The 17060-nt window shown below is 40.0% G+C and overlaps 2 protein-coding genes across 2 annotated transcripts in view; both read left to right on the top strand.

The window, feature by feature from the left end:
* Nucleotides 1-479: 479 nt before the first annotated feature.
* LOC124261522 (macrophage mannose receptor 1-like) lies at nt 480-4796 on the top strand. Its single transcript, XM_046695840.1, has 4 exons — nt 480-616; nt 1505-1713; nt 2107-2199; nt 4206-4796. Exons 1-4 carry the CDS (start codon nt 543-545, stop codon nt 4415-4417), a joined length of 588 nt encoding a protein of 195 aa, XP_046551796.1. The 5' UTR covers nt 480-542; the 3' UTR covers nt 4418-4796.
* Nucleotides 4797-7093: 2297 nt separating this feature from the next.
* Nucleotides 7094-17060, top strand: part of LOC124261575 (protein cappuccino-like) — a 53980-nt gene continuing 44013 nt past the window's right edge. The window contains exons 1-3 of the mRNA XM_046695903.1: nt 7094-7124; nt 10620-12657; nt 13547-13716. Of these exons, the coding sequence (XP_046551859.1) occupies nt 10767-12657; nt 13547-13716 (2061 nt within the window). The 5' untranslated portion in view covers nt 7094-7124; nt 10620-10766. The remainder of the gene's footprint in view (nt 7125-10619; nt 12658-13546; nt 13717-17060) is intronic.

The raw sequence follows: 17060 nt of genomic DNA, 5'->3' as shown, positions 1-17060 counted from the left end.
GACGTAAGAGGCGACGAACGGGATCGGATGGTCAGACTCGCTGACTTGACTGACACATGTCATCGTATCCCAATTGCGTAGATCGATGCTTATGATATTGATCACTGGGTTGTCTGGTCCAGACTCAAATATTTACAAACCACCATCTTATATCTGGAATATTGCCGAGGGCGGCGTAAAACAAAAAACATTCATTCTCAACATCCTCTGAAATTTAAATATTTCAATATTTTAATAGTAGCGCTTAAACCTCAAATATACAAATAGACTCTGAATAGGTAAAAGATTATAACTGTTAGTATTTATTTGTTGTCATGTATGTGTCGTATTTTAAATTTATACTAATTCTCATTTCAAATTTTACGGTTGTAGTTTTAAGATAAAGTATTAAATTTATATGTTATTGATGAATTTATGTTTTCATAATAATTTGCGTCTTATCTGAAGAAATGTATACGGTTGAAGGTCAAGGGCAATACTTGTTTCTGAGTAATCCCTGGTACACATGGACTCGCGCGCGTGCATGCTGCCAGGCTCATAACATGGAATTGGTCAAGATTGAAACGCCTCAGGAAAACAATTGGATCTACGACATGGTACAGAAAATCGCTCTAGAGTAAGTATGTCAGATACGCTAGCCTTTTAGTCTCGTTGTCGTCGTGGTGTAGGAACAGTTGGCATTTCTTAGTAATATACTAGGAGTGAGTGAGTGAGTTTAGTTTTACGCCGCTCGTAGCAATATTCCAGCAGTATCACAGCGGCGGACACTAAAAATGGGCTTCGCACATTGTACCCATTTTGGATCTTTGGTCTTCGGCGTGACGAGCGAACGCTTTAAACAATACTAAAAACAGTAAGACATGACAATGGGCTTCACACACTGTTCTCATTTGTGGAATCGAACCTGGTTCATCCGAGTAAACAACTTGAACACTACAGTCTTCCCTGCGAGGGATTCCGGAAAACTTCGAAAGAGATTTAACATCATTTGGCCTTTTATACGATAGTTAACACGATTAGGGCGGACTGACAATCTATTCATGTATTGTATGCTAAAAACACAGAATAAAAACAAAATGAAAAATTTATACAAACCGGACGGCGTTACATACGTGTGCTTAAATCATCAGAAAATGCCAGTCGATTAATACTTACAGGAATTAACTATCTAGTCCCCAAATCATATTTCTCATCACATTCTCTATATATTAAATATTAATGTTTATTGAGGAACCAATATTTGGTTTTTAAGACAATCCAGTTTTGGAATTGCATGATCCTTTGTTTCTAAATAAAATGTATTAAAGTGAGTAAGATTTTACGCCACCGTTACCACTATCCAGACAATATCTTGGCAGTGGACACACACGACTTCATACGAGTGGATTCAAACCCGGTTCTTATGCGAGACGTGCGAACGCTTTCAACATTCGGCTACCACAGCGCTCCAAAAATGTACAAGTCTCTTTACAAAGTTCTTGCATGTGCATGCTTGTCTTTTCAGTGGTGGATATTACACTTGGATTGGTGCACGCCAAAATTCAACTGCGGGCACTTACACGTGGTGTGACGACACGCCGGTCACGTGGACAGTATGGGCAGCTGGTGAACCAAGTGGTCACACATGTATGAGTGCCCGCTTCGTGCCAGACGAGATGCAGTGGGATACCCACGGCTGTGACACGGCTTACCCTTATGTGTGTGAGATTCCAGGTACTGTGTTGATGTTTGTGAAAGCTTACTGTGGTTTTATCTAGCCTGAACCAAGAGAGTTATCTGTCGAATTTTCAGTGTATATGCGATTTCTTATCGACTGGTAATATTATGGCCGAAAATGTAGAAAATGGCAACTGTGTCCTGGATACATGAAAAGAAAACAAGAGCTAATTAAGGAAAATGAAAGGTCGCCAAGTTAATAATTTGTAATTAGTCAGATCAGTGAACCCATGTAAATGCGCTGCGCCAGAACAAGTCGGCTCACAAAATCCTTTGTTGAAATTCTTTTTTCGCCTCTGTAAAAAGCATGTTGAATTAATGTAGAATGAAATGAGTCTAACAGCAGCATCCTCAGCTTCATATAACAACGTCTGTTGCTCCTGCATACAGATACCCCGGGTGCCCAGACTATCACCCCTGCGGGAGACTGCCCAAAGACAATCAAAGACTTCGCGCTATCGGACACTAGAGTTGGCCCTGGAGGTAGATATGTTACTGCCTATATCTGCATAAACCGAGTTGGCCCTGGAGGTAGATATGTTACTGCCTATATCTGCATAAACCGAGTTGGCCCTGGAGCTGCATAAACCCTGTGATTGACCCTGGAGGTAGATATGTTACTGCCTATATCTGCATAAACCGTGTTGGCCCTGGAGGTAGATATGTTACTGCCTATATCTGCATAAACCGAGTTGGCCCTGGAGGTAGATATGTTACTGCCTATATCTGCATAAACCGAGTTGGCCCTGGAGGTAGATATGTTACTGCCTATATCTGCATAAACCGAGTTGGCCCTGGAGGTAGATATGTTACTGCCTATATCTGCATAAACCGAGTTGGCCCTGGAGGTAGATATGTTACTGCCTATATCTGCATAAACCGAGTTGGCCCTGGAGGTAGATATGTTACTGCCTATATCTGCATAAACCGAGTTGGCCCTGGAGGTAGATATGTTACTGCCTATATCTGCATAAACCGTGTTAGCCCTCGAGGTAGATATGTTACTGCCTATATCTGCATAAACCGTCCTCCATTCCGTTGATATGTTGCTCGCGGGATGCCCTGTGACTCTGTGTTATGGGTCCTTTGTTTGTTGTTTTTACGCCGCACTCGGTAATATTCCGGCGATCTGTAAATAATCGAGTCTGGGCCAGACAATCCAGTGATCTAAGATCTACGAAACTGGGATACGATGACATGCGTCAGCCAAGTCAGCGAGTCTGACCACCCGATCCCTTTTACGACTAGCATGGGTTGCTGAAGATCAATTCTTACGCCGTTGTAATGGTTCCCACGACGTAAACTGCTTCGTCATTCCATTGCGCCGTACTCTCGCAATATCGGTGACGTGAAATGAGGTTTACCGTTTCGTTCAAGCTTACTGCATTTGAATAGCGTTTTGTGTGTACACGTGTGTTTGGCTGCTAGTGTTGCTCCGGAGAAATGCCGGTTTTGTAGTGTAACCCTCACTCATGATACAGTGTACTGGGTAGGCCTACTGGGCAGGCTTACAACAAGTACCTCCCTTTCACGTCTTGTATGACGCGGTTGGGGATCGAACCGCCGACCTTCCGCTCTGCGGGAAGACACTCTGTCCACTAGACTATCAAAGCTGGCTGCGTAATATGTCGGTATTGGCAGTTGATATACAGTACAGATAATTTTTTTATCTTACCATGTGTTCTTTAACGTATTTTAAGAAGTATATATATCCGACTACGAAATACGCGTAATCTGAACACTGTAAATGTTTTAAAGTGCACTACAGTATGGCCAACACTCAGTGCCTCGAGCCTGTTGTAAAAGCCGACTCGAATTTAAATACGGATTGTACCAAGCCTGGCGTGAACAGAAAGTCTGTCCATATTACAACTGCGTGTACGATCCTTCTGGTCTGAAACATTCAACACAGAAACGCCAACGAGGGCAAATAACTTGAAGCGCTCGTAAAATCTTTGATAGTCCTCAGCTACTTAATAATAATTCAAGGGGTACCAATAGGGAAGTTAAGTACATGTAATTGAGTCCGGTCGAAACAAACCGGTCTCTGAAGGCATGAGCAATCAATCAAGTTACCGAGCCTGACTACCCGAATCAATGTCGTGGCAAGCACGAGATACTACATTCTCCACAGCCCCAGGGATCGTAAGAGGTGACTAACGGGATCGGGGAGTCAGACTCTCAGACATGTTTGATGCACGTCATCGGAACCAAATTACGTAGATCGATGCTCATCAGTGGATTGTCTGGTCCAGGCTCGATTATTTACAGACCGCCGTCACATGGCTGGAAAAGCGTTACACAACAACCAAACAAATCCGGGGCTCGCATTTCGGTAAAGGGTATGAGATATAGAGGATTGAGATACTAGGAACAAGTAATTCCCTCCATTTGAACACTGCAGTAGTTCAGCGGTAACGTCAATTTGATCTCATTATGAATTCACGGTATATATGGTTATGATTGCACGTTGTTGTTGTTTTTCTCAGGAAAGGTCCAGAATGACTTCACTGATGGCAAGTTTGCGTTCCCCAACACCACGAACTGGACATATTTCAGAGAAATAAAGCTATCACCCATTGAAGACTGCACACTCATGTGCCTGGAAACGCCCGGATGTGATCACGTGACCTACTTCGATGACTTCACATGTCGTCTGTTCGACCTGACTGAAACCAGAGACCATATAATTATATTATAACTATTATATGGTCCCTGCTGAAACGTAGACAGTGCCTGAACTCTACTAGATTTACGTTTCTGATAAAAGTGCTCCGTCTTTGCTGACGCCATGTGTAGATTGACATTACTTGAACTTCGATGATACATGTCGCCTACACAACACTTAACCTGGCAAAAGTGTACTTGACATTCGCCGACTTTACTCTTCGATACATTGCAGTGGTTAACCTTCGATTACTTTACATGTCGTTAATGCAGTGCTTGGCCTTTCATTACTTTACATGTCGTCAGTGCAGTGCTTGACCTTCAATTCCTTTACATGTCGTCAGTGCAGTGCTTGACTTCCGATTACTTTACATGTCGATAATGCAGTGCGTGGCCTTCCATTATTTTACATGTCGTCAGTGCAGTGCTTGACCTTCGATTACTTTACATGTCGTCAGTGCAGTGCTTGGCCTTTCATTACTTTACATGTCGTCAGTGCAGTGCTTGACCTTCGATTACTTTACATGTCGTCAGTGCAGTACTTGACTGACTGAGTTTGGTTTTACGCTGCTTTAAGCAATATTCCAGCAACATCACGGCGGGGGACACCAGAAATGGGCTTCACACATTGTACCCGAGTGGGGATTAGAACCCGGGTCTTCGGCGTGACGAGCCAACGCTTTAACCACTAGGCTACCCCACCGCCCGTGCAGTACTTGACCTTCGATTACTTTACATGTCGTCAGTGCAGTGCTTGACTTCCGATTACTTTACATGTCGTTAATGCAGTGCTTGGCCTTTCATTAATTTATATGTCATCAGTGCAGTGCTTGGCCTCCGATTACTTTACATGTCGTTAGTGCAGTGCTTGGCCTTTCATTACTTTATATGTCGTCAGTGCAGTGCTTGGCCTTTCATTACTTTACATGTCATCAGTGCAGTGCTTGGCCTTTCATTACTTTACATGTCGTCAGTGCAGTGCTTGGCCTTTCATTACTTTACATGTCATCAGTGCAGTGCTTGGCCTCCGATTACTTTACATGTCGTTAGTGCAGTGCTTGGCCTTTCATTACTTTACATGTCATCAGTGCAGTGCTTGACCTTCGATTACTTTACATGTCGTTAGTGCAGTGCTTGGCCTTTCATTACTTTATGTGCCATCAGTGCAGTGCTTGACCTTCGATTACTTTACACGTTTGGGTAGCCTAGTGGTAAGAGCGTTCGCTCGTCACGCCGAAGATCCGGATTCGATTCCCTTGTGTGAAGCCCATTTCAAGAGTGAGCCGTGATTTGCTTGAATATTGCTAAAAGCGACGTAAAGCAATACTCACTCTGTCACTCACTTTGCATGTCGTCAATGCAGTGCTTGACCTTCGATTACATGTCGTCAATGCAGTGCTTGACTTTAGATGGCTTTATCGTCCATTTATTGAAGTAATCATAACGTCATACTACTTCTTTGTCCATCCGGCAAGTGACCGCATCCGTGGTGTAGTGGTTAGAGCGTCCGCCCGGAGAGCGGAAGGTCGCGGGTTCGATCCCCGACCGCGTCATACCAAAAGATGTTAAAATATGGTACTTGTTGGTCCCTGCCTGGCGCTCGGCATTAATGGGTACAACAAGGACTGGTCGACTCGGAGTCAGTATAATGTGTCTGAGTGGGGTATTCATGCTTCACTGCGGCATGATATCTCAGTGGGCTAGCACTATAAAACCAGCTTAAGTCTGGGCTAGTACAAGCAGCCGCACCTACACATACACACGCATGCACGTCATCATATGAGCGAAATATTCTCCAGCGCGACATTAAACCCTATTACGCCTCACCTCACCCCATCCGGCAAGTACTTTACCGACAAACGCGTGTGCCATTAATCTGTAAATACATGAACCGTCGTCGTAAACAAGTGCTCACGTTTACAAAATATTCATGCTGTTAGGGCAGCCCAATAATTACAATGGTCACTCTGCATACAAAAGGCACGGGTTCGAATCCCAACATATGTATGAAAGACTTTATGTATAAGTATTGAAGAAATGAATTTCGTTTTGTTTAACAAAGAATTCCAATGAAGTCAAATTTAGATTTTTAATTAAACAATCAAATATGTATTCCATGACACGTTTATGGATAACAGCTCCTACACACACACACAAAACACCTAAAAATCTATGGGTTGGTTGATTGTGTGTCAGTGAACGTTCACACAATCATTGGATTGTCACAAAGTCAATCGTTTATCATCAAAATTAGTCCCAATGTAATGTGTCAAATGTGAGTTAGATTTTTAATTAAACAATCATGTACATTTTTTGTGTATGTATTCCAAAATCAAGAAATTGTTCAATATTGTTTCTGAAAATAAAATTAGTTCTTGGTTGCAGACGTACTCCATACATTTTGTGTTTATTAACAGGATAAAATCCACGTACTAATTTGTTGCATTTGATATTTGAAATGAAAAGTAGAAAGAACAACTAATTATAACTAATTCTCCAGACCAAAACCAAAATATCCTTCTACAAAGGGATCGTAGATTTGTGTTAAAGTATTCGATAACCTTAGCACAACGATTGTTTTATGGAACAGAGCCCTGGTTGTTTAAGACATCCATGGGACTAACACAAGTACGGGAAATGTCAAAGGGAGATAAGCACTGTTTTTTTACAACAATAATAGATTAGAGTTATGCGCCCTTTGTTTGCAGTCGCAAAACATGGCGGAATACTAATAAAAACAGGTATTTGATTCGATGGGCGTGGGAAAATGAATGTCTGCTAGAAGTAGCTATTTCTATCCAATGCTTGCAAAACAATATGAAAATATGGGCAAAATAACTGATTTTTATGGTGAAAATGGGACGGTTGGTGATACGAATAATTCATAAATGACATTTGACAGCTCAGCTGAGACGCTTATTTGATTATGGAATCCCATGGTAATTTCATTAAAGGTGCACACTGAACTATGCTATAGCTACTCAAAAGTAAAACGTATTTCTTGAGGTGTTGGATGGTTGCAGAGTGTAGAGGCAATCTTTCTTAGCTCGAAGCTTAACTATCTATAATACAAAAGTTTACATTCTATATTTCCATTTCCTGAAATGTACATTGACACGATTGTTGGTTCCTGATGAAAATCGCACGTGAAATGTTTATACTGATGTTGAAATTAAAATTCTGGTGGTTTATGGTTATCCATGAACTGGTGCTGGAAGATATTGTTCATTGTCAAAATATCCAACAACCACACTACAAATCCTCTGAGGATAACCTGCACATTCCTGTGTATAGATTCAGAATATATACAAGCGAATACAAAACGAATTCATAATTACAAAGGCAAGTGAAGCACTTGAGTCCAAACTGAAAAACAAACATGAGATGAAAGTGTGAGGCCTGACACTGCAAATGTATTAAAGGAAGCAATCAATGTGTTAGTTATGGCTAGATCAGCAATATGAGGCAGCACAGTAATGAAAATAATCAACACTCATGAGAAAAGTGATATTATATATTTTATTCATTTTGTCCTATAGTCTGTTTGCAGTGAAAACGTACCAATGAATTTCACTCTAAACAAAAAAGTAAATCGATTAAAGCGAAATTAAGATTGCGAATCCTCATAAATTTACCTTGCCAACTAAACATTCAAATCTCAGAAGTTTATTCCACTTAGGATAAAAGTTGTTTAACAAACGGTCATAGTTTCAAATCGCTATTATTGGTTTGTATTACAAGGGGGTATGCACATTAGATGAAACACCGAGAACAAGTAGGGCTGGTCTAAGTTAACGCTCATCACATACAGCACGTGCATTTGTTTCACTGTTCCAACTACTGCGCTTACCCCCTTGTAATACAAACCAATAATAGCGATTTGAATCTATGATCGTTTGTTAAACAACTTTAATCCTAAGTTGAATAAAATTCTGAGATTTAAATGTTCATTTGGCAAGGTAAAATTATGAGGATTCGCAATCTTAATTTCACTTAATTTGATTTACTTTTTTGTTTAAAGTGAAATTCATCGGTACATTTTCACTTCAAACAGACAAAAGTATGCATTACAAAAGCGAGCATATGTTGCAGAGACATGACAGACCTATCATGTTTATGACTACATGAAAGATGATCCTGTAACATGTACACAATGACAATGTCAGGGTTCTTCCCAAGTCTTGGATTCTGAAATAGATCTGTGTGATTTGGCAGCTTTAACCTTCGTTATCATGCTGTTTGCAGTTGTAAGATTCCGTGTAAAAATTGAAGTGTTCAGTTAATCAGCGGTTCTAATGAATATTCCATGTTAAAAAGAACCATTCTGATTACGTATAATGTGTTGAGGAATGTTTCTTTTTCAATGCAAAACATATCTAATTAAGGACTATACTTTTTTTCGTAGCAGGTATACCACATCTGTTAATAACTTTAAAAATATTGATGCTTTGCAGTAACAATATATTGAACATACTGGACTACAAATATGATCTTGTATGAATCTTATTCAAGGATGATATTGGAAATGTGATTGAATATGTCATATGTATGCAATAATAATGAATATGATAATTTGCATGATGAATATACATGTAAATGCAATATGCACTGGCTATTTTTGTGGAAATGCATGAAAATATTGAAACACTCATAAAATACTCTCCAGGTTTCTACCTGTGACAAAACTAACCAGATTTCACAGTGCTCAGACAGATCAAGCTAGTGGTAGTAATCAGGGTCTGTGTTAGGCTGACAGTAATTCAAACTTCATAAAGGGACAGACAGTTTGGAACAAATGCAAATTGTTGTTGTAATTATGTTAGCAAAATTTTACAGATGTCATCATGCATCGGATAGTTTCATGATGTATTGTTGTGTTATTTTTACAAAATGGTATGAGTTGGTAATAAAATACATGTTAAAACTGGAAGCACCTGTTACGAAATATTTAAAGAAATGCTTTAATTATGATACAGGATGTTCTTCATAATGATAAGTGATATCATCTGAACTAATTCCCCTGACAATCATGACATTAATGTTATGAAGTGACCTCTACATCATGTATTTATTGATTATGTGCTGAGAGAACAGAAGAATAGTGGGAAGAAAGTTTATGGTAACCAAATAAACCCCCATCTCAAAGTGTGCTCAAACTAATTACAGATAATTAATTAACATGCTAATCTGTGAGTTAAAGTTTAAAGTTGCATTATTTCATGCATATATCAATGATATAGGGTTGGGATGGGTACCACAGATACCCGGGACGGGTGGGTAATGAGTTGGACCCAGGTACCCATCTCAATACCTATGCGGAAAATAGCATTCAAGTTGGTCAGTCCAAAAGGTCAGCTGACGCGACCTTCTACTAGGGTTCGTTAGACTCAGTTTAGCAGTGTAACGAATAATACTGAGCCTAAGTTTACTTAGACTGGGAATTAACATAACGGGTATCCGGGTAGGGTAGGGTAATAGGGGTGGGGTACCCGGGTAGAAAATTTGGACCCGTCCCAGCCCTACAATGAGACCAAGTTATGGTGAATCTTCAAAACCTTAATGGCTGATAGTGAAGGACATGCATTTCTGTCACAAACACCTGGTGTCATCATTGATTTTCTGTGGTCCATTCATATAATTTTCACAACTATTTTTCCCTTTACACCACAATCTATATTCAGTTTTATGTCATGATATATTTCCAACTGTCTTTTGAAAGAGCTGTCTTGTTAATGGTATATTCAAATATTGATGTGGCAAAGCTTACCCGAACTAGACTAATGCTTAGTCCCTGAATATATATAATTTTGATAGTAACAAACAAGCCCATATAAATTGAAAAGGAGCCCCAGGGAGACCAGAGATTCAGAACCTGAGGAAATCTAGACTTGCTATATTTAGGGCTTGAGCACTGCAGAGAGAGCTTGGCAGTAGGGAAAATAATGTGGTTCAGGGACTGTGAGACAGACTAACCCGAGACATGTTTGGAAAGAAAAAGGTGGAAAACAGGCTTTTCATATTTGAATGGGTTTTTTTGGCTGGAATTAGGTAAGCATGCATTGTTCAGGATCTTATAAGAAATTCTTGTAGAGAGCTCTTAAAGGAAAACCTATGTTATTTTATCTGATAATTGCTCACATATTGATCGTGTTGACAAGGACAGAATTTTAGTCATTTGACACTGATGTTTATATATGTTATACTCTTGTTAATCATGATTTTTCTATGTATTTCAGTGTAGGCTGGAAGAGGGTGGACCCAGTCTCAAACATAGAGATTGGTGGCAAGAAAGAATGATCTGACCACCAAGTATTTCCTTCATTCTACATATCATGTTCTACTGTGATAATTAGTCATATCATATATCTATATCATATCCTTTCATGATGGAGGAGGACAAAGACAAAACAGAATCTACCAGAACTCGCAGGAGACGTTTAAGTGATGAATCTCAGCCTAAAATCCACAGTACATCAAGATCCAGGATCAGGGATATAACTTTTAATGATGCTGTACCTAATGAACCAATAATCCTTTCGGACAAGACTCAGACTGGAGCCAGCACATCAAGGGAATCTCGTTGGCGTTCAGCTAGGAAAGATGTTTCTGCTGACCAAGATGTGCCGCCTGTTCTACCTTCAGATCCTCCTCCACCAATGCCTGCTGAGACAAGTCCCAGATCCCAACCATCAGAGCCAAGTTCAGCGTCCAGATCTCAGCGCTGGAGGTCAAGGATTACAAATCAACCCAAATTCTCTTCCGATAAAAGTGAATCCACTGATTCTCAACCTCCTGGTCTTCCTTCAGAACCACCTCCTCCTCCTCCAGATGAATCTATATCTCAATCTCCTAGAAGAAGATCTCGCCATGAGGATGAAGCAATTGCTCCTGTACATTCAACAACCACCCCTATGTCCCGATCGACAAGTGTCCCATCCACTACTGATGAGCCACCATCACAAACCTCTCGGAGAAGGCCACCACCGATTGAACATGCATCACGAAGTCTAACTGAGGATGCCCTGAAAGCTCTTCTCTCACAACCAATTAGTATCCCATCTCATCCACTGCCTCCACCTGTTTCATTTGATTTTAATGCCCCAATGTCACCAAGAAGAACATCTATGGATAAGGAGGTTGTAACTGAAACACCAACAGACTCCATTGTCGGACTTCCTGCTGCCCGTTCGGTATCCTCAAGTTCTGGACCTAGGAGACAAAGACCAGCTGCAAGAGCTTTACAGACTGTGAAACCTTTGGAAAAAGAACCTGAAAATACATTGCCAAAGACTGTTACAAAAGAAGTTCCAGCAGAGAAATCATCATCTTTGGAAGATACTGATGCTGCTGAAGACATTATTTCTCAATTTAAGAGTCTTTCAATCACAAATGTGGCCGACAAGCAGGACTCACCCCCAAAGACTTCCAAGTCTGACTCTTCTCAAATGTCCAGTTCAACAGAAACTGAATCTTCTGATTTGTCCTTTCAGAGTCTCTCCAATTCAGCACTTGATCAGCCACAACCACAACCAGAAGTATCATCTAGTGAGGGTCCTACTTCTATACTTTCAGAAGCTAAATTGATCAGCTCAGCTAAGACTATATCCGAACAGCCATCAAGGAGATCATCAAGGACTTTGTCAATTAGTGATGTTGCTATTGGAGAACTGTCTCATTCTCCAAGAACCTTGACCCAAACGTCTGATAAATCCTCAACAAGATCAGTCTCTCCCCGAACTTCTAGAACTATGTCTGCAAGTGATATTCCTCTGGATGATGAAGAAATAGATGGTGTTTCAGGTGGAGCCCCTCCACGAAGTTTGTCTCTAAGTGGTGAACATTTACTGCTGCAGCAGAAGCAATTACCAAAGTTGCACTACTCATCAAGACGGCCAACTCGGGGTCCAAGGGGACCACTGGCCACTGACCTTGACCAAGCTGCTCGAGATCTTGATGAAAAGAGACTGCGGGCTTGGTTTAGTACACCCTCAAAGAAAGATGAGGTTTCCCCAAAACAAAAAGCTGTACTTCACGATGTGGAAACAGACATTGATGATGATCCAGGTGACAAAAAGTTCATCACCAACATCCAAGTGGCAGGTGTGCCTGGAGAGTCTACTACAGACTCTGACAAATCCAGCCCCAAGATAACAACTCCATCTAAACAGAGCTCTAAAGGAGATGCATACAAACCAGTCAATTTTGATGATGCAGTCAAGTACCCCAGAACCATCCCTGGCAAATTGGATTTCTCACAAATGGAGGTATTTGAAGGTAGGTTTTGATGGCAGAACCAGTGTTCGTGTTAATGCAAAAACCTGCGTGTTTCACGCAAATTAATCTGCATTCACACACAATATTTTCTACCTGCGTGTTCTGCACGCAAAGCATTCTGTGTTCTGGGAACAAGTAACCCAAAAACGTATTTTCCCAAAGTTTCTCTCAGCTAATTTGACTTGTGAATGATGACAACATGCTCTGAAATGCAAGGAAATGCTGAGAGACCTCGCCGCATTCTGGCTGCGTACACCTGCGATGCATGCATGCACAAGATTCTTGGGGCTATGTGTTTTAGGAAAGCAAAGCTATTTTTCCTACCGTGAACACTGAGAACGTTATGTGGGTCTACTAAATCTTGATCACATTTTGATATTATTTTTCTTTTTAAAAAAACACTTACCCCATGTATCTAAGTGAATTGCAAGCCCCTGAAACACTGTAGAAATTACATAGACTCAAAGAAAAATACATAATGTTCATTAGACAATCACATACTACTTGTCTGGATGTATGTTAAATATTTGTCTGCTTGCATAAAGCAATGTGGCCTCCTTTCAATCAGGTATGTTTCAGACTAGTGATATTTTCTAGTTAATTTGTGGGGATGCATCTATTTGTACGTTTTTAACAAATGTTATATTTGGGAATACACTTTCTCAGTAAAGTACAGATTCTAATACTTTTGTTGGCATCCTGGGGGATGGGGGGTTCGAATCATGGATGTGACTCAACCCATTAAAAGTACTAGAATCTGTACTTTACTGAGAAAGTGTAATTCCAAATATAACATTTGTTACATTTGACCACTCTCTAAATGGCATTCTGTATTTATGTTCCTTTATTACTATAGTGCTACTACTGGTTTTACTCCCCACTATTCCAGGCCAGATGCTGGCACAGTGGCTGACGTCATGGTTTGACGACACCCACTACCTGCACACATTCCTGACGAAGCATGACCTGAGGGTGCTGGTGTATCAGTTCTGTACTCATCTGCTGGCAGCTGGTGTCATGAAGTCACAGGAGGTGCAAGCCATGGAGACTGTTTTCAAGGTAGGAGAACCTGTTGAGAAAGATGGTCATCACAATCATGGTGTGATCAGATTGATGAGGCAAAAAATAGTTCCCTTCCTGTCCCCTTTTCATTTCTCATACAACCTTAATTTTTTTGTCCCAATTTAAACTATTTCAAGAAGGAAACAACTTGTGTGAGACACTTATGATACCTTCCTACAAACATGGATCTGTTCACTGGGTTTCATTTGTCTAACCTGTAATCTGTTACCTTTCTCCAGGGATTGGGATAGAGAACTTTGACAATGGGTCATTTTCAGGATTATTAGCCATTTTCTGAATGTAGAATGGGCCACTGCCCTTGCATCAATAGCAAACTTCAAAATTTTAATGGGACATTTTTTATTCTAATGTGCTAAATGGCCCATGGCCCCTGCCTTTCCCAATCCCTGTTTCTCACATATCTTCAATTAGAGCTGTGTATTGTGGCCTAAGTGGCGAGACGATATATCCAAATACCAGTTTAATGAGGCAAGACGATATATCATGAAAGTATTGGCAAGGATCCTGCGAGACAATTATCATCACGATGCAATGATGGCGATACGATATGTATCCCGATACTTTACCATTTCTAATAACAGAACATATATGATACATAAAATGACTGAAACTTCATTTGTTATACAGCATAACTTGTGTTACATTCACACACATCTAATAAAGTTTCAGCATTTAATGCTTAAGATATTACAGTCACACATATTCAGTATACCTTGATCTAACATATATAAATTTGAAATTGAAGTTTCCCTTGGCAAGTTCTGTTTCTGCACCAATGCTTTCACAAACAATTCAATGTAATTAATATCAGAATTCAGAATCACAGGAAAAAACTTTAAGTATGCATTCTATATTTTATCTACTCTTAGTTGTCTTTCTTAAATCTAAACAATAAATGGTGTTATTTGTCAAACAACTAAAACATATTTCAATTACTTGAAGACAAGTATTCTACAGTTCACGGAGTTTGAAAAATGTTAACATTCTTTCACTTGTACACCAACTCCTTTGTTCATGTATCAAAGATAACAGACACAAACAAATTCCTTTAAGGTTCAATTTGTTTTTAAAATTCAGATGAAATTCAAAGAGACTCTCTTCCCATCCTAATGCAATACTCCTTACAACTTTAAGTAATATTTAAGGTGTATTGGGATATATCGTCTCGTGGCGATATATATCGATGTATCATGGACCCTAGCGATATAAATATCCTGATATATTGCCTAAATGTGTTTTGTATTGATGCACTCGTATCGTGTAGTTGACGATACTATTCGATGAATCGTTACACCACTATCTTCAGTACATTTTTAGTTCTCAAGACATTTCAGTTCGAAGAACTTTACTCACAAATATATTCCTCTACAATAAAAAATCCGCCAGCTTTTATCATAGACAATAAATAGCAAAGAAGAATATGTTTAAGTTGTTTTGCATGTCACCATGTAACTTCCCATGCTTAAGAACACCTGGTGTCAACACTGATTTTCAGTGTTCCATTCATATAGTCATCCCTCTCAATAACGCTCTTCGTGATACCACGGATTCAGTTAAACTGCGGGGTAGTCCGTGGCTCCAATGTATACCGCGGGTATCTCATAATGCGGCAGGTCATCCATGGACCTCAAGACCCATGTTATGGCAAGGGATGACTGTATTTCTCCAAGGTATTTGGCCTTATCTGTTTCAACTTATGATCAAGGCTGGCTTTCTCTGGCTTTGATGTTTTATATATAAGATGTTCACCCTTGAATGCTATGAATTGGAAACAACCCTTCTATTCTTTTTCTGGTTTTGTCATAAATGTTAACAAAGCACTCAGTATTGCTTAAGCATGTTCTGCAAATGTTAAGTAGGTTTTATTAGATCGTCATGAAATTCAGCTGTTCCAAAGTAACACAAGTATGCCCTCTAACAGAATCAACTATGCCACTGTTGAAAACCAGAGTGTGAATTACTTTACATAATGATGTTGACCAAACACCTGTAGAGTTGTTTTAAGCCTGATGCAAACATGACCACCCAGTGTCATCTCTCTGCTGTCTAATGGTTCTTTCATCAAGGTCAACATGCTCACGGGAGGCTAATTCTTGTAGATCCGTGTTGGAAATTAAGGGGGATCCTGGGGCCCTTGAGGTTTTCTTCTATGTTGTTTGAATCTGGAGACCCCAACATCTTTAGCTTGTAACACTAGGGTTATGACAAGGACACCTGCCCCCGATTCCTCGAAACAAACTTACGTCTGAGTTTTGAGTTAAGTAAGAGTTTTTACTCAAATTTAAGAAAATGCATTTCCCATGAATGAACTGAAATCGATATTTAACTCAAACATAGACAATTTGAGTGTGGTGGATAGATTAGTTGTTTGGCCTTTTTTTTTTTTAAATGCAGTTGAGTTAAAAATCCAGCTGTTTCAAATTGTCAAACTCAGTTTGAAATTTGAGTAAAAACTTACGTTTGTTTAAAAAAATCATGGCCTGGACATGTAGTTTGAGCTCTTAGGATTATCTCCCCTTAGGATTATGATCCCCTGAGGATTATGATCCCCTTAGGATTATGATCCCCTTGGGATTAATATCACTTTATCAGTGAGGGATTTGGGCCTGATCAAGGCTTGACTTTTTACATTCCACTGTGTTATAACTGGAAAATATTGCTGTGTGAGGTTAAACAACCAACAGAGCCAATGACAACTGAAGTATTTTGCTTGTCTCATGACTACTACTCCAAGTGGTTGGAGTGCCTGTTGACAGGGTTCATGTATGTATGCTACTCACAAAAAGTAAAGGACCTCCCAATTCATTCACATTACTATAGATCATCTATCATGGGGAGGTGCTTATCATCTTTTGAGTTGTAATAATGCTGAGATCAGCATGGTCTGTGTGCAAGTAGATCACTTAACACCCTTCAGAATCTATAGAGGGTGTCACACCAACATAGAATGGCACTTGACCACATGTAGCCTACGACCTTTATTGCAGGTATATTACACACAGGTGACAGGTATATTATTTTGCTCTCATGGAGACATAGTGGAGATGGGCACCATCAGTATGTATCAATGCTTGACCCTGGGTAGTTTCTGACCATATCACTCATCTGTCTTGTCTGTATTATCCTCAAGGTGACAAAATGGAGATAGACCCCACCAGTATATTGGTGCTTGACCCTGGATTGGTGTGCTGTGTCTAACTTGATGAACTATTCTGTGTATGTCATGGTATACCAACAAGTCATACACCTCTGTAGTGGAGGTAATTGTCCTTGTCAGGGTGATGAATGCTTCTCTTGGTAGAGGGAGGTGTAATTTTTCT

The sequence above is a fragment of the Haliotis rubra genome, unplaced genomic scaffold (assembly GCF_003918875.1).
Source record: "Haliotis rubra isolate DU_JTF1 unplaced genomic scaffold, ASM391887v1 Scf80, whole genome shotgun sequence".
NCBI lineage: Eukaryota > Metazoa > Mollusca > Gastropoda > Lepetellida > Haliotidae > Haliotis > Haliotis rubra.
This window is presented reverse-complemented; position numbering and strand designations above follow the sequence as displayed.